The sequence below is a fragment of the Ranitomeya imitator genome, chromosome 6 (genome assembly GCF_032444005.1).
Source record: "Ranitomeya imitator isolate aRanImi1 chromosome 6, aRanImi1.pri, whole genome shotgun sequence".
Classification (NCBI taxonomy): Eukaryota; Metazoa; Chordata; class Amphibia; order Anura; family Dendrobatidae; genus Ranitomeya; species Ranitomeya imitator.
Window position 1 is genome coordinate 308,539 of NC_091287.1, and position 24,158 is coordinate 332,696.

Below are 24,158 nucleotides of genomic sequence, written 5' to 3' on the forward strand. Positions count from 1 at the left end.
AGCCGGTGACAGCTTCTCTCTGCCATCTCCAGGCAGTGTAGCCGGTGACCGCTTCTTCTCTCTGCCATCTCCTGGCAGTGTAGCCGGTGACCGCTTCTTCTCTCTGCCATCTCCTGGCAGTGTAGCCGGTGACCGCTTCTTCTCTCTGCCATCTCCAGGCAGTGTAGCCGGTGACCGCTTCTTCTCTCTGCCATCTCCTGGCAGTGTAGCCGGTGACTGCTTCTTCTCTCTGCCATCTCCAGGCAGTGTAGCCGGTGACAGCTTCTTCTCTCTGCCATCTCCAGGCAGTGTAGCCGGTGACCGCTTCTTCTCTCTGCCATCTCCAGGTAGTGTACCCGGTGACCACTTCTTCTCTCTGCCATCTCCAGGTAGTGTAGCCGGTGACCGCTTCTTCTCTCTGCCATCTCCAGGTAGTGTACCCGGTGACCACTTCTTCTCTCTGCCATCTCCAGGTAGTGTAGCCGGTGACCGCTTCTTCTCTCTGCCATCTCCAGGTAGTGTACCCGGTGACCACTTCTTCTCTCTGCCATCTCCAGGCAGTGTAGCCGGTGACTGCTTCTTCTCTCTGCCATCTCCAGGCAGTGTAGCCGGTGACCGCTTCTTCTCTCTGCCATCTCCAGGTAGTGTACCCGGTGACCACTTCTTCTCTCTGCCATCTCCAGGTAGTGTAGCCGGTGACCACTTCTTCTCTCTGCCATCTCCAGGTAGTGTAGCCGGTGACCACTTCTTCTCTCTGCCATCTCCAGGTAGTGTAGCCGGTGACCGCTTCTTCTCTCTGCCATCTCCTGGCAGTGTAGCCGGTGACCACTTCTCTCTGCCATCACCTGGCAGAGTATTACAACTGATGTTGCTGGAACGGCTTTATCTTTTTGGAGGGGGCATTCCGATTTGGAAAAATGTAACTCTCTGACAGATAAAGGTGTCTTACAGAAAATGGAAAATGATAAAAATCCAAACTCTGATTCTTATAAGATCCAGGTTACGCCTGTACACCCCCTTGATGATCTGATGTGGGGGTCTGATGTGGGGGTCTGATGTGGGGATCTGATGTGGGGATCTGATGTGGGGGTTGTGGTATGTGCTGGGTGTTTGAGCAGTCTGAGATCCCAGGCGGTGGACATAGTCAGCATGTGTCCTGTCACGACTTTGCCTCTGTAAAGCGATGAAACCTAGCATGGTTGGGGTCTCTGTGATGCTTAGGTTGAAGCATGGAGGAATCTCTGATTCTTGCACTGAAGCATGGCGGGAGCTTAAGTGATGCCTACCCTGAAGCATGGTATTAAAGGGAGTCTGTCACCTACTTTTTCGTATATGAGCTGTGGCCACCGGCATCGGGGGCTTATCTCCAGCATTGTGTAATGCATTCTGTAATGCTGCAGATAAGCCCCCGATATAACCTGGAAGAGGTGAGATTATACTCACCCAGGGGTGGTCCGCTGCGGTCCGGGTCCGATGGTCGTCACGGTCCGGGGCCTCCCATCTTCTTACGATGACGTCCTCTTCTTTGCTTCTGTCGCGGCTCCTGCGCATGCGCAATTCTCTGCCCTGTTGAGGGCAAATCAGGACGCCTGCGCCGGAGCCGCGACAGAAGCAAAGAAGAGGACGTCATCGTAAGAAGATGGGAGGCCCCGGACCGTGACGACCATTGGACCCGGACCACCCCTGGGTGAGGATAATCTAACTTGTTTCTCTCATCTTTTAGGTTACATCGGGGGCTTTTCTGTAGATAAGCCCCTGATGGCGGTGGCCGCAGCTTGTATAGTAAAGTAGGTGACAGACTCCCTTTAAATAATGCTGATCTCTGGGATCTGTACGTGATATAGAGTAAATATCACCTAGTGAGGTCCATATACACATTCTATATAGTGCAGCAGCTGTGAAGACCGCGCTGTGAGGAGCCACCATGAGCGCTGCCGCTGACTGACTGCCGCTATTCTTTGTCATGGCTGTCACTCTTCGGGGCTGCACCCGCCATGCCTCCTGTGTCTGCGCCACATCTGATGAGCTTAATGTTACTTTCAATGTGGACGAAAATATCTGAGAAATCTAATCTGCATCTTACATAGTAACATAGTTAGTAAGGCCGAAAAAAGCCATTTGTCCATCCAGTTCAGCCTATATTCCATCATAATAAATCCCCAGATCTACGTCCTTCTACAGAACCTAATAATTGTATGATACAATATTGTTCTGCTCCAGGAAGACATCCAGGCCTCTCTTGAACCCCTCGACTGAGTTCGCCATCACCACCTCCTCAGGCAAGCAATTCCAGATTCTCACTGCCCTAACAGTAAAGAATCCTCTTCTATGTTGGTGGAAAAACCTTCTCTCCTCCAGACGCAAAGAATGCCCCCTTGTGCCCGTCACCTTCCTTGGTATAAACAGATCCTCAGCGAGATATTTGTATTGTCCCCTTATATACTTATACATGGTTATTAGATCGCCCCTCAGTCGTCTTTTTTCTCGACTAGACTACAACATGACTAGACTTTTTCTAGACTAAATAGAATAAAATCTTGTTGAATCCAATGTTGTTCTGTGAAAAAAAGGAATCTGAGATCAGTCCTCAACAACAGAAGTCTATGCTATATATTGTAAAGATTGCTGTGGGGGCTACAACTAGCGCCCGGGATGTGGAATGAGACGTGCCGCGGACTGTTGTCACAGCTGGTCCTTAAAGGCCATGTAATATTATAGCCTGATAATCCATTACCTCTATGAACCGTCATAAAACGAAGCCGGTCACTCGCTAATGAGGATATGTCCGCTACGAAGCAGCAGAGATCTAGCTGAATAAAAGTTCTGCACAATCTGCTTCTAAAATCCTATATCTCAATCTTCTCCACTCGTCCTGTTTAATCCTATGCTGCCCATAGATCTATTCCTGATGAGACCTGTGAGGTGACGGGCAGGAGATTATACCGTGCTGCCCATAGATCTATTCCTGATGAGACCTGTGAGGTGACGGACAGGAGATTATACCGTGCTGCCATAGATCTATTCCTGATGAGACCTGTGAGGTGACGGACAGGAGATTATACCGTGCTGCCCATAGATCTATTCCTGATGAGACCTGTGAGGTGACGGACAGGAGATTATACCGTGCTGCCATAGATCTATTCCTGATGAGACCTGTGAGGTGACGGGCAGGAGATTATACCGTGCTGCCCATAGATCTATTCCTGATGAGACCTGTGAGGTGACGGGCAGGAGATTATACCGTGCTGCCCATAGATCTATTCCTGATGAGACCTGTGAGGTGACGGACAGGAGATTATACCGTGCTGCCCATAGATCTATTCCTGATGAGACCTGTGAGGTGACGGACAGGAGATTATACCGTGCTGCCCATAGATCTATTCCTGATGAGACCTGTGAGGTGACGGACAGGAGATTATACCGTGCTGCCCATAGATCTATTCCTGATGAGACCTGTGAGGTGACGGGCAGGAGATTATACCGTGCTGCCCATAGATCTATTCCTGATGAGACCTGTGAGGTGACGGACAGGAGATTATACCGTGCTGCCCATAGATCTATTCCTGATGAGACCTGTGAGGTGACGGACAGGAGATTATACCGTGCTGCCCATAGATCTATTCCTGATGAGACCTGTGAGGTGACGGACAGGAGATTATACCGTGCTGCCCATAGATCTATTCCTGATGAGACCTGTGAGGTGACGGACAGGAGATTATACCGTGCTGCCCATAGATCTATTCCTGATGAGACCTGTGAGGTGACGGACAGGAGATTATACCGTGCTGCCCATAGATCTATTCCTGATGAGACCTGTGAGGTGACGGACAGGAGATTATACCGTGCTGCCCATAGATCTATTCCTGATGAGACCTGTGAGGTGACGGGCAGGAGATTATACCGTGCTGCCCATAGATCTATTCCTGATGAGACCTGTGAGGTGACGGACAGGAGATTATACCGTGCTGCCCATAGATCTATTCCTGATGAGACCTGTGAGGTGACGGACAGGAGATTATACCGTGCTGCCCATAGATCTATTCCTGATGAGACCTGTGAGGTGACGGACAGGAGATTATACCGTGCTGCCCATAGATCTATTCCTGATGAGACCTGTGAGGTGACGGGCAGGAGATTATACCGTGCTGCCCATAGATCTATTCCTGATGAGACCTGTGAGGTGACGGACAGGAGATTATACCGTGCTGCCCATAGATCTATTCCTGATGAGACCTGTGAGGTGACGGGCAGGAGATTATTTCGTGCTGCCCATAGATCTATTCCTGATGAGACCTGTGAGGTGACGGACAGGAGATTATACCGTGCTGCCCATAGATCTATTCCTGATGAGACCTGTGAGGTGACGGACAGGAGATTATACCGTGCTGCCCATAGATCTATTCCTGATGAGACCTGTGAGGAGACGGACAGGAGATTATACCGTGCTGCCCATAGATCTATTCCTGATGAGACCTGTGAGGTGACGGGCAGGAGATTATACCGTGCTGCCCATAGATCTATTCCTGATGAAACCTGTGAGGTGACGGACAGGAGATTTTACCGTGCTGCCCATAGATCTATTCCTGATGAGACCTGTGAGGTGACGGACAGGAGATTATACCGTGCTGCCCATAGATCTATTCCTGATGAGACCTGTGAGGTGACGGACAGGAGATTTTACCGTGCTGCCCATAGATCTATTCCTGATGAGACCTGTGAGGTGACGGACAGGAGATTATACCGTGCTGCCCATAGATCTATTCCTGATGAGACCTGTGAGGTGACGGACAGGAGATTATACCGTGCTGCCCATAGATCTATTCCTGATGAGACCTGTGAGGTGACGGACAGGAGATTATACCGTGCTGCCCATAGATCTATTCCTGATGAGACCTGTGAGGTGACGGGCAGGAGATTATACCGTGCTGCCCATAGATCTATTCCTGATGAGACCTGTGAGGTGACGGGCAGGAGATTATACCGTGCTGCCCATAGATCTATTCCTGATGAGACCTGTGAGGTGACGGACAGGAGATTACACCGTGCTGCCCATAGATCTATTCCTGATGAGGCCTGTGAGGTGACGGGCAGGAGATTATACCGTGCTGCCCATAGATCTATTCCTGATGAGACCTGTGAGGTGACGGGCAGGAGATTATACCGTGCTGCCCATAGATCTATTCCTGATGAGACCTGTGAGGTGACGGACAGGAGATTACACCGTGCTGCCCATAGATCTATTCCTGATGAGGCCTGTGAGGTGACGGGCAGGAGATTGTACCGTGCTGCCCATAGATCTATTCCTGATGAGACCTGTGAGGTGACGGGCAGGAGATTATACCGTGCTGCCCATAGATCTATTCCTGATGAGACCTGTGAGGTGACGGACAGGAGATTATACCGTGCTGCCCATAGATCTATTCCTGATGAGACCTGTGAGGAGACGGACAGGAGATTATACCGTGCTGCCCATAGATCTATTCCTGATGAGACCTGTGAGGTGACGGACAGGAGATTATACCGTGCTGCCCATAAATCTATTCCTGATGAGGCCTGTGAGGTGACGGACAGGAGATTACACCGTGCTGCCCACAGATCTATTCCTGATGAGGCCTGTGAGGTGACGGACAGGAGATTATACCGTGCTGCCATAGATCTATTCCTGATGAGACCTGTGAGGTGACGGACAGGAGATTATACCGTGCTGCCCATAGATCTATTCCTGATGAGACCTGTGAGGTGACGGACAGGAGATTATACCGTGCTGCCCATAAATCTATTCCTGATGAGGCCTGTGAGGTGACGGACAGGAGATTACACCGTGCTGCCCACAGATCTATTCCTGATGAGGCCTGTGAGGTGACGGACAGGAGATTATACCGTGCTGCCATAGATCTATTCCTGATGAGACCTGTGAGGTGACGGACAGGAGATTATACCGTGCTGCCCATAGATCTATTCCTGATGAGACCTGTGAGGTGACGGGCAGGAGATTATACCGTGCTGCCCATAAATCTATTCCTGATGAGACCTGTGAGGTGACGGACAGGAGATTATACCGTGCTGCCCATAGATCTATTCCTGATGAGACCTGTGAGGTGACGGACAGGAGATTATACCGTGCTGCCCACAGATCTATTCCTGATGAGGCCTGTGAGGTGACGGACAGGAGATTATACCGTGCTGCCATAGATCTATTCCTGATGAGACCTGTGAGGTGACGGACAGGAGATTATACCGTGCTGCCCATAGATCTATTCCTGATGAGACCTGTGAGGTGACGGGCAGGAGATTATACCGTGCTGCCCATAAATCTATTCCTGATGAGACCTGTGAGGTGACGGACAGGAGATTATACCGTGCTGCCCGTAGATCTATTCCTGATGAGACCTGTGAGGTGACGGACAGGAGATTACACCGTGCTGCCCGTAGATCTATTCCTGATGAGACCTGTGAGGTGACGGACAGGAGATTACACCGTGCTGCCCGTAGATCTATTCCTGATGAGACCTGTGAGGTGACGGACAGGAGATTATACCGTGCTGCCCGTAGATCTATTCCTGATGAGACCTGTGAGGTGACGGACAGGAGATTACACCGTGCTGCCCGTAGATCTATTCCTGATGAGACCTGTGAGGTGACGGACAGGAGATTTTACCGTGCTGCCCATAAATCTATTCCTGATGAGACCTGTGAGGTGACGGACAGGAGATTATACCGTGCTGCCCATAGATCTATTCCTGATGAGACCTGTGAGGTGACGGACAGGAGATTATACCGTGCTGCCCATAGATCTATTCCTGATGAGACCTGTGAGGAGACGGACAGGAGATTATACCGTGCTGCCCATAGATCTATTCCTGATGAGACCTGTGAGGTGACGGACAGGAGATTATACCGTGCTGCCCATAGATCTATTCCTGATGAGGCCTGTGAGGTGACGGACAGGAGATTACACCGTGCTGCCCATAGATCTATTCCTGATGAGACCTGTGAGGTGACGGACAGGAGATTATACCGTGCTGCCCGTAGATCTATTCCTGATGAGACCTGTGAGGTGACGGACAGGAGATTACACCGTGCTGCCCGTAGATCTATTCCTGATGAGACCTGTGAGGTGACGGACAGGAGATTATACCGTGCTGCCCATAGATCTATTCCTGATGAGACCTGTGAGGTGACGGACAGGAGATTATACCGTGCTGCCCATAGATCTATTCCTGATGAGACCTGTGAGGTGACGGACAGGAGATTATACCGTGCTGCCCATAGATCTATTCCTGATGAGACCTGTGAGGTGACGGGCAGGAGATTATACCGTGCTGCCCATAGATCTATTCCTGATGAGGCCTGTGAGGTGACGGGCAGGAGATTATACCGTGCTGCCCATAGATCTATTCCTGATGAGACCTGTGAGGTGACGGACAGGAGATTATACCGTGCTGCCCATAGATCTATTCCTGATGAGACCTGTGAGGTGACGGGCAGGAGATTATACCGTGCTGCCCATAGATCTATTCCTGATGAGACCTGTGAGGTGACGGACAGGAGATTACACCGTGCTGCCCATAGATCTATTCCTGATGAGACCTGTGAGGTGACGGACAGGAGATTATACCGTGCTGCCCATAGATCTATTCCTGATGAGACCTGTGAGGTGACGGACAGGAGATTATACCGTGCTGCCCATAGATCTATTCCTGATGAGACCTGTGAGGTGACGGGCAGGAGATTATACCGTGCTGCCCATAGATCTATTCCTGATGAGACCTGTGAGGTGACGGACAGGAGATTATACCGTGCTGCCCATAGATCTATTCCTGATGAGACCTGTGAGGTGACGGGCAGGAGATTATACCGTGCTGCCCATAGATCTATTCCTGATGAGACCTGTGAGGTGACGGGCAGGAGATTATACCGTGCTGCCCATAGATCTATTCCTGATGAGACCTGTGAGGTGACGGACAGGAGATTATACCGTGCTGCCCACAGATCTAATGAAGGAAGGACTGACCCTGTAGTGATTTTACTAGAGGCGTAATACCAATGTGAATTCTTCTGTTATCGATATTGAATAATCATTTTCTTTGTCTCCTTTTCCCAGATGCCATCAGTGCCGCCAACCCCCGAGTTATAGACGACTCTCGAGCGCGGAAATTGTCCAATGACCTGAAGCGCTGCACTTATTATGAGACGTGCGCCACGTATGGCCTGAATGTTGAGCGTGTCTTCCAGGATGGTGAGGACCATACGATGGGGAATAATGGGGTCTTCTTTGTTTCCGCCGTATCATGTACTCTTTAATGTACCTCTGTGTTTCTTCTCATGTCACCTCTGTTATCCCCGAACGCCGTACTGATCCTTTATATAATGTACAGTCTGTAGTCTCCAACCATACCATGTGCCTCCCATACCTTATCTGTCTGACCCTTCTATTCTATGTCTCGAATACTCGGCCTTCCTACTCTTCACTTTATATCTTTTGCTAAGTATACTTCTGTCTCCATGTCGCTGGTTGTATACACTCATTGTTCCTACGTTCCGCCCTGTACCTCTCCTTGAGTTTCCGGATTACTTGGCCCTCGTCTGTGTTATGCCCCAGAACTAGTTGTGCATGCTCATTGATCCACCTTTCGCTCTATACCTGTCTCGGAGTATATTCTCCTCTCTCATTGCATACCCGTTTCGCTCTATACCTGTCTCGGAGTATATACTCCTCTCTCATTGCACACACGTTTCGCTCTATACCTCTCCCGGAGTATATACTCCTCTCTCATTGCACGCACGTTTCGCTCTATACCTTTCTCGGAGTATATACTCCTCTCTCATTGCATACTCGTTTCGCTCTATACCTCTCCCGGAGTATATACTCCTCTCTCATTGCATACTCGTTTCGCTCTATACCTCTCCCGGAGTATATACTCCTCTCTCATTGCACGCACGTTTCGCTCTATACCTTTCTCGGAGTATATACTCCTCTCTCATTGCATACCCGTTTCGCTCTATACCTCTCCCGGAGTATATAATCCTCTCTCATTGCACACACGTTTCGCTCTATACCTGTCTCGGAGTATATACTCCTCTCTCATTGCATACCCGTTTCGCTCTATACTTGTCTCGGAGTATATACTCCTCTCTCATTGCATACATGTTTTGCTCTATACCTGTCTCGGAGTATATACTCCTCTCTCATTGCATACCCGTTTCGCTCTATACTTGTCTCGGAGTATATACTCCTCTCTCATTGCATACCCGTTTTGCTCTATACCTGTCTCGGAGTATATACTCCTCTCTCATTGCACACATGTTTCGCTCTATACCTGTCTCGGAGTATATACTCCTCTCTCATTGCATACCCGTTTCGCTCTATACCTGTCTCGGCGTATATACTCCTCTCTCATTGCACGCACGTTTCGCTCTATACCTGTCTCGGAGTATATACTCCTCTCTCATTGCATACCTGTTTCGCTCTATACCTGTCTCGGAGTATATACTCCTCTCTCATTGCATACCCGTTTCGCTCTATACCTGTCTCGGAGTATATACTCCTCTCTCATTGCACACACGTTTCGCTCTATACCTGTCTCGGAGTATATACTCCTCTCTCATTGCATACCCGTTTCGCTCTATACCTGTCTCGGAGTATATACTCCTCCTCTCTCATTGCATACCCGTTTCGCTCTATACCTGTGTCGGAGTATATACTCCTCTCTCATTGCATACCCGTTTCGCTCTATACCTGTCTCGGCGTATATACTCCTCTCTCATTGCACGCACGTTTCGCTCTATACCTGTCTCGGAGTATATACTCCTCTCTCATTGCATACCTGTTTCGCTCTATACCTGTCTCGGAGTATATACTCCTCTCTCATTGCATACCCGTTTCGCTCTATACCTGTCTCGGAGTATATACTCCTCTCTCATTGCACACACGTTTCGCTCTATACCTGTCTCGGAGTATATACTCCTCTCTCATTGCATACCCGTTTCGCTCTATACCTGTCTCGGAGTATATACTCCTCCTCTCTCATTGCATACCCGTTTCGCTCTATACCTGTCTCGGAGTATATACTCCTCCTCTCTCATTGCATACCCGTTTCGCTCTATACCTGTCTCGGAGTATATACTCCTCTCTCATTGCACGCACGTTTCGCTCTATACCTCTCCCGGAGTATATACTCCTCTCTCATTGCATACCCGTTTCGCTCTATACCTCTCCCGGAGTATATACTCCTCTTTCATTGCACGCACGTTTCGCTCTATACCTGTCTCGGAGTATATACTCCTCTCTCATTGCATACCCGTTTCGCTCTATACCTGTCTCGGAGTATATACTCCTCTCTCATTGCATACCCGTTTCGCTCTATACCTGTGTCGGAGTATATACTCCTCTCTCATTGCATACCCGTTTCGCTCTATACCTCTCCCGGAGTATATACTCCTCTCTCATTGCACGCACGTTTCGCTCTATACCTGTCTCGGAGTATATACTCCTCTCTCATTGCATACCCGTTTCGCTCTATACCTGTGTCGGAGTATATACTCCTCTCTCATTGCATACCCGTTTCGCTCTATACCTCTCCATGAGAATTAGACGATAAGCAAGATGTGTCGTTAGTCCACAATAGTAAGTGCACACATATCTCCAGACTCATAACAGAGAGACCGTTTGGAAAGATCTGAATGAAAAGGAGAAAAAAAGCTGAAGTGATTGTTCAGAAACATTGGTGTAATAAAACACATATGGTTGGTAGAAGTGTGGCGCTGTACGAGATGGTGCACACGCTTCTACCAACCATAGTAACATGTAAAATGATAATAACTGGGTAGTGCCTGCGATAAGTAACAATGTCTCCAGTGTGAGAAAAGCCGAAAGTGATCTAGGATAGAGAGCTGTAGATGGCCGGAGTAATGGCTCCGTAATTATATACAGTGGGTACGGAAACTATTCAGACCCCTTTAAATGTTTCATTCTGTTTCATTGCAGCCATTTGGTAAATTCTATAAAGTTCATTTTTTCTCATTAATGTTCACTCTGCACCACCTCTTGACTGAAAAAAAACAAATGTAGACATTTTTGCAAATGTATTAAAAAAGAAAAATTGAAATATCCCATGGTCATAAGTCTTCAGCCCCTTTGCTCAGACACTCATATGTCAGTCACCTGCTGTCCATTTCCTTGTGATCCTCCTTGAGATGGTTCTCCTCCTTCATTGGAGTCCAGCTGTGTGTAATTAATCTGATAGGACTTGATTTGGAGCGGCGCACACCTGTCTATATAAGACCTCACAGCTCACAGTGCATGTCAGACCAAATGAGGATCATGAGGTCAAAGGAACTGGCCAAGGAGCTCAGAGACAGAATTGTGGCAAGGCACAGATCTGACCAAGGTTACAACAGAATTTCTGCAGTACTCAAGGTTCCTAAGAGCACAGTGGCCTCCATAATCCTTACATGGAAGAAGTTTGGGACCACCAGAAGTCTTCCTATACCTGGCCATCCAGCCAAACTGAGCAATCGTGGGAGAAGAGCCTTGGTGAGAGAGGTAAAGAAGATCACCAAGATCACTGTGGCTGAGCTCCAGAGATGCAGTAGGGAGATGGGAGAAAGTTCCACAAAGTCACCTATCACTGCAGCCTCCACCAGTCCGGCCTTTATGGCAGAGTGACCCGACGGAAGCCTCTCCTCAGTGCAAGACATATGAAAGCCGCATAGAGTTTGCTAAAAAACTTGTGAAGGACTCCTAGACTATGAGAAATAAGATTCTCTGGTCTGATGAGATAAGATAGACCTTTTTGGTGATAATTCTAAACGGTATGTGTGGAGAAAACCAGGCACTGCTCATCACCTGCCCAACACAATCCCAACAGTGAAGCATGGTGGTGGCAGCATCATGCTATGGGGTGTTTTTCAGCTGCAGGGACAGGACGACTGATTGTCATTGAAGGAAACATGAATGCGGCCAAGTACAGAGATATCCTGGATGGAAACCTCTTCCAGAGTGCTCTGGACCTCAGACTTGGCCGAAGGTTCACCTTCCAACAAGACAATGACCGTAAGCACACAGCTAAAATAACAAAGGCACGGCTTCAGAGCAACTCTGTGACCATTCCTGACCGGCCCAGCCAGAGCCCTGACCTAAACCCAATGGAGCATCTCTGGAGACCTGAAAATGGCGTCCACCAACGATCACCATCCAACCTGACGGGACTGGAGAGGATCTGCAAGGAAGAATGGCCGAGGATCCCCAAATCCAGGGGTGAAAAACTTGTTGCATCATTCCCAAGAAGACTCATGGCTGTACTAGCTCAAAAGGGGCTTCTATCCAATACTGAGCAAAGGGGCTGAAGACTTGTGGCCATGGGAGATTTCAGTGTTTCTTTTTTATTAAATTAGCAAAAATTTCTACATTTCTGTTGTTTTCAGTCAAGATGTGGTGCAGAGTGAACATTAATGAGAAAAAATGAACTTTATTGAATTTACCAAATGGCTGCAATAAAAATGTAAAGGGGTCTGAATATTTTCCGTACCCACTGTATGTCCCAATAGGGCAGTGGGAGAAACCCCTAAGACAGTAATCCGTAGTGAAGTCACCTGTGCGAAGCAAACTGTATTTGATCAAACTGCTAAAGATGACCCATAATCACAATGGGAAAAACGCGTCAATAGAGAAAGGAGCGGTAAGTGGCCATATAGCCGTACGTGTCAGGAAGGAAGGAAATACAAAAAGCTTCGCTGTTACAAATAGTAGTATGGTTGAAAGGATATAGGCGAAGGGAGCAATGTCCAGTAAATCTGTATATAGAGGGGAGGCCCGGTCTATTTAACCCACAGAGAGTCAGACTATACTCCGAACGCAGTAAAGCCACACAGTATCAGTGATGGAGATGTCAGCAGAGCAAACAAGTGTTCCAGTGTAATCCAAGGTAGAAACAACAATATCTGCAGAGTAGTCCAGTAGTGCGTGTAGTCCCCACCCCAACGCGCGTTTGTTACAACCTTCGTCGGGGGTTCTCTGTCCTTCAGAATACACTCGTTGGCTCTCATTGCTGATATGTTCCTCTATACATCTTCCTGAGTATACATGGGTCAATAATTACTGAGCCAGGGGATCCCGGAGATCTCTCAGCATTCTGATTCCTTCAATCGCACAGCAGCCTTGCAGCGCTGAAGTCCTGGGTTCTAATCCCACCCATCTGCAAAGAGTTTGTTCTCTCCGTGTTTGCGTGGGTTTCCTCCCACATTCCAAAGACATACTGACAGGGAATTTAGATTGTGAGCCCCATTGGGGACAGCGATGATAATGTCTCTAAAGCGCTGCGGAATATGTTAGCGCTATATAAAAATAAAGATTATTATTATTAAGAACACTTACACATGTGACTGGCGAATGATGGTCGAGGCCGCGGCTTCCTATACTCGGCCGGTTATTAGGGATCTCACAGTGAGCATATGGTATATACACCTCCGATTCCCAATGCATAGAATATATATTAAAAATTGGAGCAGTGTTCAAAATAATACCAGCCGTGTAATACAACAAACCAGATTAATCGCTGTTTTTGGTATAAATTCTATCACCACACGTCACACAATTTACCAGTCGGTGCAGTAGATAAGAAAACCCCCAGACTCCGCATCCATGATCTGCAGGTAACGGAGTCTGTGTATCAGAATAATTCACAGGGGGTGATCACAATAATATCAGTGTGGAGATCAATCAGTGAGATCCATCATTCTGTGAAGAGATGGGTGTGAGTCCGGTGGCCGTTAGTGAAGCCAGGACGTGTACATGCATTCCTCCTGGAAAGCCTGAGATATATGGGGCGTTTGTCACATTGTTCAGAAGAACAGCGGACTCTGATTATAAGATTACTTAATAAGATCCTATATCAATCAGTGAAACTTCCTAATCACACAAAACCACACCGGAACTCTGATTATAGTTTATTGGAGAAAGTAAAACTTTTATAAAGAAGTGCAGACAATGATCGGCGGATCAGCTACAATGATCTCTATGCTTCATAATGGAAACCAAACCAGAGAGATGTGGAAGAAAACAGAAGACGACCATCAAATGGATGAAAGAATAACCAGAATGGCAAAGACTCAGCCAAGTGATCGGCTCCAGGATGATCACAGACAGTCTCACGTTACCAATGATCGGCTCCAGGATGATCACAGTCTCACGTTACCAATGATCGGCTCCAGGATGATCACAGTCTCAGGTTACCAATGATCGGCTCCAGGATGATCACAGACAATCTCACGTTATCAGTGATCGGCTCCAGGATGATCACAGTCTCACGTTACCAATGATCGGCTCCAGGATGATCACAGTCTCACGTTATCAATGATCGGCTCCAGGATGATCACAGACCGTCTCACATTACTAATGATCAGTCTCACGTTACCAATGATCGGCTCCAGGATGATCACAGTCTCACGTTACCAATGATTGGCTCCAGGATGATCACAGTCTCACGTTACCAATGATCGGCTCCAGGATGATCACAGACAGTCTCATGTTACCAATGATCGGCTCCAGGATGATCACAGTCTCCCGTTACCAATGATCGGCTCCAGGATGATCACAGACAATCTCACGTTACCAATGATCGGCTCCAGGATGATCACAGACAGTCTCACGTTACCAATGATCGGCTCCAGGATGATCACAGTCTCAGGTTACCAATGATCGGCTCCAGGATGATCACAGACAATCTCACGTTATCAGTGATCGGCTCCAGGATGATCACAGTCTCACGTTACCAATGATCGGCTCCAGGATGATCACAGTCTCACGTTATCAATGATCGGCTCCAGGATGATCACAGACCGTCTCACATTACTAATGATCAGTCTCACGTTACCAATGATCGGCTCCAGGATGATCACAGTCTCACGTTACCAATGATCGGCTCCAGGATGATCACAGACAGTCTCATGTTACCAATGATCGGCTCCAGGATGATCACAGTCTCCCGTTACCAATGATCGGCTCCAGGATGATCACAGTCTCACGTTACCAATGATCGGCTCCAGGATGATCACAGACAGTCTCATGTTACCAATGATCGGCTCCAGGATGATCACAGTCTCCCGTTACCAATGATCGGCTCCAGGATGATCACAGTCTCACGTTACCAATGATCGGCTCCAGGATGATCACAATCTCACGGTACCAATGATCGGCTCCAGGATGATCACAGACCGTCTCACGTTACCAATGATCGGCTCCAGGATGATCACAGACAGTCTCACGTTACCAATGATCAGCTCCAGGATGATCACAGACAGTCTCACGTTACCAATGATCGGCTCCAGGATGATCACAGTCTCACGTTACCAACGATCGGCTCCAGGATGATCACAGTCTCACGTTACCAATGATCGGCTCCAGGATGATCACAATCTCACGGTACCAATGATCGGCTCCAGGATGATCACAGTCTCACGTTACCAATGATCGGCTCCAGGATGATCACAGTCTCACGTTACCAATGATCGGCTCCAGGATGATCACAGTCTCAGGTTACCAATGATCGGCTCCAGGATGATCACAGACAATCTCACGTTATCAGTGATCGGCTCCAGGATGATCACAGTCTCACGTTATCAATGATCGGCTCCAGGATGATCACAGACCGTCTCACATTACTAATGATCAGTCTCACGTTACCAATGATCGGCTCCAGGATGATCACAGTCTCACGTTACCAATGATTGGCTCCAGGATGATCACAGTCTCACGTTACCAATGATCGGCTCCAGGATGATCACAGACAGTCTCATGTTACCAATGATCGGCTCCAGGATGATCACAGTCTCCCGTTACCAATGATCGGCTCCAGGATGATCACAGACAATCTCACGTTACCAATGATCGGCTCCAGGATGATCACAGACAGTCTCACGTTACCAATGATCGGCTCCAGGATGATCACAGTCTCAGGTTACCAATGATCGGCTCCAGGATGATCACAGACAATCTCACGTTATCAGTGATCGGCTCCAGGATGATCACAGTCTCACGTTACCAATGATCGGCTCCAGGATGATCACAGTCTCACGTTATCAATGATCGGCTCCAGGATGATCACAGACCGTCTCACATTACTAATGATCAGTCTCACGTTACCAATGATCGGCTCCAGGATGATCACAGTCTCACGTTACCAATGATTGGCTCCAGGATGATCACAGTCTCACGTTACCAATGATCGGCTCCAGGATGATCACAGACAGTCTCATGTTACCAATGATCGGCTCCAGGATGATCACAGTCTCCCGTTACCAATGATCGGCTCCAGGATGATCACAGACAGTCTCACGTTACCAGTGATCGGCTCCAGGATGATCACAGTCTCACGTTACCAATGATCGGCTCCAGGACGATCACAGACAGTCTCACGTTACCAATGATCGGCTCCAGGATGATCACAGTCTCACGTTACCAATGATCGGCTCCAGGATGATCACAGACAGTCTCACGTTACTAATGATCGGCTCCAGGATGATCACAGACAGTCTCACATTACCAGTGATCGGCTCCAGGATGATCACAGACAGTCTCAGGTTACCAATGATCGGTTCCAGGATGATCACAGACAGTCTCACGTTACCAATGATCGGCTCCAGGATGATCACAGACAGTCTCAGGTTACCAATGATCGGCTCCAGGATGATCAGTCTCACGTTACCAATGATCGGCTCCAGGATGATCACAGACAGTCTCACGTTACCAATGATCGGCTCCAGGATGATCACAGACAGTCTCACGTTACCAATGATCAGCTCCAGGATGATCACAGACAGTCTCACGTTACCAGTGATCGGCTCCAGGATGATCACAGTCTCACGTTACCAATGATCGGCTCCAGGATGATCACAGTCTCACGTTACCAATGATCGGCTCCAGGATGATCACAATCTCACGGTACCAATGATCGGCTCCAGGATGATCACAGACCGTCTCACGTTACCAATGATCGGCTCCAGGATGATCAGTCTCACGTTACCAATGATCGGCTCCAGGATGATCACAGACAGTCTCACGTTACCAATGATCGGCTCCAGGATGATCACAGACAGTCTCACGTTACCAATGATCAGCTCCAGGATGATCACAGACAGTTTCACGTTACCAGTGATCGGCTCCAGGATGATCACAGTCTCACGTTACCAATGATCGGCTCCAGGATGATCACAGTCTCACGTTACCAATGATCGGCTCCAGGATGATCACAATCTCACGGTACCAATGATCGGCTCCAGGATGATCACAGACAGTCTCACGTTACCAATGATCGGCTCCAGGATGATCACAGTCTCACGTTACCAACGATCGGCTCCAGGATTATTATTATTATTATTATTATTATTATTTATTATTATAGCGCCATTTATTCCATGGCGCTTTACATGTGAGGAGGGGTATACATAATAAAACAAGTACAATAATCTTGAAAAATACAAGTCACAACTGGTACAGGAGGAGAGAGGACCCTGCCCGCGAGGGCTCACAATCTACAAGGGATGGGTGAGGATACAGTAGGTGAGGGTAGAGCTGGCCGTGCAGCGGTTTGGTCAATCGGTGGTTACTGCAGGTTGTAGGCTTGTCGGAAGAGGTGGGTCTTCAGGTTCTTTTTGAAGGTTTCGATGGTAGGCGAGAGTCTGATATGTTGTGGTAGAGCATTCCAGAGTAGGGGGGATGCACGAGAGAAATCTTGTATGCGATTGTGGGAAGAGGAGATAATAGGGGAGTAGAGAAGGAGATCTTGTGAGGATCGGAGGTTGCGTGCAGGAAAGTACCGGGAGACGAGGTCACAGATGTATGGAGGAGACAGGTTGTGGATGGCTTTATATGTCATGGTTAGGCTTTTGTACTGGAGTCTCTGGGTGATGGGGAGCCAGTGCAGGGATTGACAGAGGGGAGAGGCTGGGGAATAGCGGGGGGACAGGTGGATTAGTCGGGCAGCAGAGTTTAGAGTAGATTGGAGGGGTGCAAGAGTGTTAGAGGGGAGGCCACAGAGCAGGAGGTTACAGTAGTCAAGGCGGGAGATGATGAGGGCATGGACTAGGGTTTTTGCAGATTCTTGGTTTAGGAATGTGCGGATCCGTGAAATATTTTTGAGTTGGAGGCGGCAGGAAGTGGAAAGGGTTTGGATATGTGGTTTAAAGGAGAGATCAGTGTCAAGGATTACCCCAAGACAGCGGGCTTGTGGGACTGGGGAGAGTGGGCAGCCGTTTACTGTAATGGATAGGTTCGTTGGGGAGATCGCGTGAGATGGGGGAAAGATGATGAATTCTGTTTTGTCCATGTTAAGTTTTAGAAATCTAGTGGAGAAGAAGGATGAAATAGCAGACAGACATTGAGGGATTCTGGTTAGTAGGGAGGTGATATCTGGTCCAGAGATGTAGATCTGTGTGTCGTCAGCATAGAGATGATACTGAAAGCCGTGAGATTCTATGAGCTGTCCCAGGCCAAAGGTGTAGATGGAGAAGAGCAGGGGTCCTAGAACTGAACCTTGCGGGACTCCGACAGATAGGGGGCGAGGTGAGGAGGTGGTGTGTGAGTGGGAGACGCTGAATGTACGGTCAGTTAGGTATGATGAGATCCAGGATAGGGCCAATTCTGTGATGCCAAGGGATGAGAGGGTCTGCAGCAGCAGGGAATGGTCCACTGTGTCAAAGGCAGAGGACAGGTCCAGGAGGAGGAGGACAGAGTAGTGTCGCTTGCTCTTGGCGGTTAATAGGTCATTGGTGACCTTAGTTAGGGCAGTTTCAGTGGAGTGGTGTGACCGGAAGCCTGATTGAAAGCGGTCGAAGAAGGAGCAGGAAGATAGATGGGAGGACAGTTCAATATGGACATGTTGTTCCAGTAGTTTTGAGGCAAAGGGGAGAAGTGATATAGGGCGATAGCTAGATACAGAGGATGGGTCAAGAGAGGGCTTTTTGAGGATAAATGTGATTGTGGCATGTTTAAAGCTTGAGGGGAAAAAGCCAGTTGTTAGTGATAGGTTAAAGAGATGGGTTAGGGTTGGGATGAAGACTGTGATGAGGTTTGGGATGAAGTGGGATGGGAGTGGGTCAAGTGCACAGGTGGTGAGATGCGATCTTGAGAGTAAAGTGGAGAGTCCGTCTTCTGTAATGGTGGAGAAGTTGGTTTTGGAGGTGGAGGGCTGGGTAGTTGGGAGGAAGGGTTCTGGGGGTTGTTTACTAAAATTGTCTCTGATGTTCTCAATTTTCTGCTTGAAAAATGAGGCGAAGTCTTCAGCTGAGATGAGTGGGGAGGGAGGAGGTGCTGGGGGACGGAGGAGAGAGTTGAAGGTGTTGAATAACTGTTTGGGGTTGTGAGACAGGGAGGATATGAGAGATGAGAAGTAGGTTTGTTTTGCTGTGGCGAGCATGGTTTTGAAAGCAGTGAGGGACTGTTTGAATGCGATGAAGTGCCCGATGGAGTGGGATCTTTTCCATCTGCGCTCAGCAGCTCTGGAAGCTCGCCTCAGTTCTTTTGTCCTGCTGGTGTGCCAGGGTTGTCTGTTGATTTTGCGAGCTTTGGTATGTGTGAGAGGGGCAAGAGATTCCAAAGCTGCAGCTATTGTGGTGTTATATAGAGAGGCAGCATCATCCGCATTGTGTAGGGAGCTTATGTCTGTGAGAGGGAGGAGGGATTCAGAGAGTGAGTGAAGATCAAGGTGTTTAAGATTTCTGCGAGGGTGTGAGAGTTTGTGGGGTGGGGGTTGTAGACAAGGAGTGGAAAGGGAAGAGAATGTAAGTAGGTTGTGGTCAGAAAGAGGAAGAGGTGAGTTTGAGAGGTTAGATAGGGAGCAGAGGCGGGTGAGAATGAGGTCCAGTGTGTGACCATCTTTGTGGGTGGCTGTAGAAGACCATTGAGTGAGGCCAAAGGAGGAAGTGAGAGATAGAAGTTTAGTGGCAGCTGAGAGGGAAGTGTCAATGGGGATGTTGAAGTCGCCCATGATGATAGTGGGGATGTCAGCGGCGAGGAAGTGGAGTAGCCAGGTGGTGAAGTGGTCGAAGAAGGTGGTGGCTGGCCCTGGGGGACGGTAGATGACAGCCAGTTGGAGGTTGGAGGGGGAGTAGATGCGCACAGAGTGCACCTCAAAGGAAGGGAGGATAACAGAGGGTGGCAGTGGGATTGGGGTGAAGGAGCAGTTATCTGACAGGAGAAAACCAACTCCTCCGCCATGCTTGCTGCTGGGGCGGGGTGTGTGAGAAAGGTGGAAGCCACCGTAAGAGAGTGCCGCAGGGGAGGCTGTGTCAGAAGGGGTGAGCCAGGTTTCAGTGATGCCGAGGAAGGAGAGTTTGTAATTGATAAAGAGGTCATGGATAAATGGAAGTTTATTGCAGACAGAGCGTGCGTTCCATAGTGCTCCAGATAGGGAAATTGGGGGAGTGGGGGCAGGATGAATGGGTATGAGGTTACTGTGGTTGCGAGGACGTGTAGAGGGTCGTGGCAGGGGATTAGAAATGAGTGTGGGGATGTGATGAGGAGGGCCAGGATTTGGGGATATGTCGCCAGCAATGAGGAGCAGCAGACAGAGCGTTAGAAGGTGTGAGCTGGATAGGTCATGATGTGGCCGTGTGTGCCTGGCGAGAAAGGATTGTATGTGGAGGAATAGTTCTGTGGAGGAGGTGAGATGACTGGGGAGGATGGAGGGAGAAATGACTAGTTCTTTACTGGGTGGAGGGACTACAGGAGATAGGAAGAAATAGAGTAGTATGGGGGTGAATGTGAAAAGAAACCGAAACATTATAGTGGTTTTCTATTCCTTTACCTTCCAGTCAATTCCAGTCCAATTCTAGTCTAATTCATAGCAATTAAAAAACTGCAATTTAAAAATGCAATTTCTAAGATGGTCAGACACGTCTGGTCAGACTCATGGCTATGAATTTATGGGCACCTAAGGGCTCACAGCTGAGAGGGAGGATGTGGGCGTGTGTGTCTAGAGCACATGTTCACAGTTAAGCCAGGTCATAAAGAGGGGGTGGGGTAGATGGCCACTCAGGTATGCAAGCAAGAAGCAAGGGAAGTGAAATAGGAATGGATAGAAAACAATGGGTAAGCAAAGCATACCAGGTGGGAATCATATGCAGTTCACATAAACACACATTGCAGGAAAGGCAGAGTAGATGGACAGCAGCATACCAGGTGGGAATTATATGCAGTTCACATAAACACACATTGCAGGAAAGGCAGAGTAGATGGACAGCAGCATACCAGGTGGGAATTATATGCAGTTCACATAAACACACATTGCAGGAAAGGCAGAGTAGATGGACAGCAGCATACCTGTGGGTAGACAAAACAGCTTGATTAGAGGATACAGGTGGTGATGAGGATGATGAAAGTACAGCAGTGATGAATGCTCAAATGCCCCATGGAATTCTAGTCTAATTCATAGCAATTAAAAAACTGCAATTTAAAAATGCAATTTCTAAGATGGTCAGACACGTCTGGTCAGACTCATGATGATCACAGTCTCACGTTACCAATGATCGGCTCCAGGATGATCACAATCTCACGGTACCAATGATCGGCTCCAGGATGATCACAGTCTCACGTTACCAATGATCGGCTCCAGGATGATCACAGTCTCACGTTACCAATGATCGGCTCCAGGATGATCACAGTCTCACGTTACCAATGATCGGCTCCAGGATGATCACAATCTCACGGTACCAATGATCGGCTCCAGGATGATCACAGACCGTCTCACGTTACCAATGATCGGCTCCAGGATGATCACAGACAGTCTCATGTTACCAATGATCAGCTCCAGGATGATCACAGACAGTCTCACGTTACCATTGATCGGCTCCAGGATGATCACAGTCTCACGTTACCAATGATCGGCTCCAGGATGATCACAGTCTCCCGTTACCAACGATCGGCTCCAGGATGATCACAGTCTCACGTTACCAATGATCGGCTCCAGGATGATCACAGACAGTCTCACGTTACCAATGATCGGCTCCAGGATGATCACAATTTCACGGTACCAATGATCAGCTCCAGGATGATCACAGACAGTCTCACGTTACCAGTGATCGGCTCCAGGATGATCACAGTCTCACGTTACCAACGATCGGCTCCAGGATGATCACAGTCTCACGTTACCAATGATCGGCTCCAGGATGATCACAGACAGTCTCACGTTGCCAATGATCGGCTCCAGGATGATCACAGACAGTCTCACGTTACCAATGATCGGCTCCAGGATGATCACAGACAGTGTCCCGTTACCAATGATCGGCTCCAGGATGATCACAGTCTCACGTTACCAATGATCGGCTCCAGGATGATCACAGACAGTTTCACGTTACCACTGATCGGCTCCAGAATGATCACAGTCAGTCTCACGTTACCAATGATCGGCTCCAGGATGATCACAGACAGTCTCACGTTACCAATGATCGGCTCCAGGATGATCAGTCTCATGTTACCAATGATCGGCTCCAGGATGATCACAGACTGTCTCATGTTACCAATGATCGGCTCCAGGATGATCACAGTCTCACGTTACCAATGATCGGCTCCAGGATGATCACAGTCTCACGTTACCAATGATCGGTTCCAGGATGATCACAGTCTCACGTTACCAATGATCGGCTCCAGGATGATCACAGTCTCACGTTACCAATGATCGGCTCCAGGATGATCACAGTCTCACGTTACCAATGATCGGCTCCAGGATGATCACAGACAGTTTCACGTTACCAATGATCGGCTCCAGAATGATCACAATTTCACGGTACCAATGATCAGCTCCAGGATGATCAGACAGTCTCACGTTACCAATGATCGGCTCCAGGATGATCACAGACAGTCTCACGTTACCAATGATCGGTTCCAGGATGATCACATACAGTCTCATATTACCAATGATCGGCTCCAGGATGATCACACAGTCTTACTTTACCAGTGATCGGCTCCAGGATGATCACAGACAGTCTCACGTTACCAATGATCGGCTCCAGGATGATCACAGTCAGTCTCACGTTACCAATGATCGGCTCCAGGATGATCACAGTCTCACGTTACCAATGATCGGCTCCAGGATGAGCAGTCTCACGTTACCAATGATCGGCTCCAGGATGAGCAGTCTCACGTTACCAATGATCGGCTCCAGGATGATCAGACAGTCTCACGTTACCAATGATCGGCTCCAGGATGATCACAGACAGTCTCCCGTTACCAGTGATCGGCTCCAGGATGATCACAGACAGTCTCACGTTACCAATGATCGGCTCCAGGATGATCACAGTCTCACATTACCAATGATCGGTTCCAGGATGATCACAGACAGTCTCACGTTACCAGTGATCGGCTCCAGGATGATCACAGTCTCACGTTACCAGTGATCGGCTCCAGGATGATCACAGTCTCACGTTACCAATGATCGGCTCCAGGATGATCAGTCTCACGTTATCAATGATCAGCTCCAGGATGATCACAGTCTCACGTTACCAATGATCGGCTCCAGGATGATCACAGTCTCACGTTACCAATGATCGGCTCCAGGATGATCACAGTCTCACGTTACCAGTGATCGGCTCCAGAATGATCACAGACAGTCTCATGTTACCAATGATCGGCTCCAGGATGATCACAGTCTCACGTTACCATTGATCGGCTCCAGGATGATCACAGACAGTCTCACGTTACCAATGATCGGCTCCAGGATGATCACAGTCTCACGTTACCAATCATCGGCTCCAGGATGATCAGAGACAGTCTCACGTTACCAATGATCGCCTCCAGGATGATCACAGACAGTCTCACGTTACCAATGATCGGCTCCAGGATGATCAGTCTCACGTTACCAATGATCGGCTCCAGGATGATCACAGTCTCACTTTACCAATGATCGGCTCCAGGATGATCACAGTCTCACGTTACCAATGATCGGCTCCAGGATGATCACACACAGTCTCACGTTAACAATGATCGGCTCCAGGATGATCACAGTCTCACTTTACCATTGATCGGCTCCAGGATGATCACAGTCCCACGTTACCAATGATCGGCTCCAGGATGATCACACACAGTCTCACGTTAACAATGATCGGCTCCAGGATGATCAGAGTCTCACGTTACCAATGATCGGCTCCAGGATGATCTGTTATGCTGTGCTATCAGGCAACACAGTGTG

At 48.5% G+C, this 24,158-nt stretch overlaps 1 protein-coding gene across 4 annotated transcripts in view; it reads left to right on the forward strand.

Moving 5' to 3' along the window:
• AGAP3 (ArfGAP with GTPase domain, ankyrin repeat and PH domain 3) overlaps positions 1–24,158 on the forward strand; it is a 494,399-nt gene that overhangs the window by 161,140 nt on the left and 309,101 nt on the right. For all 4 annotated transcript variants that reach the window (XM_069729029.1, XM_069729028.1, XM_069729027.1 and 1 more), the window contains exon 6: positions 8,084–8,218. In XM_069729029.1, the coding sequence (XP_069585130.1) occupies positions 8,084–8,218 (135 nt within the window). The remainder of the gene's footprint in view (positions 1–8,083; positions 8,219–24,158) is intronic.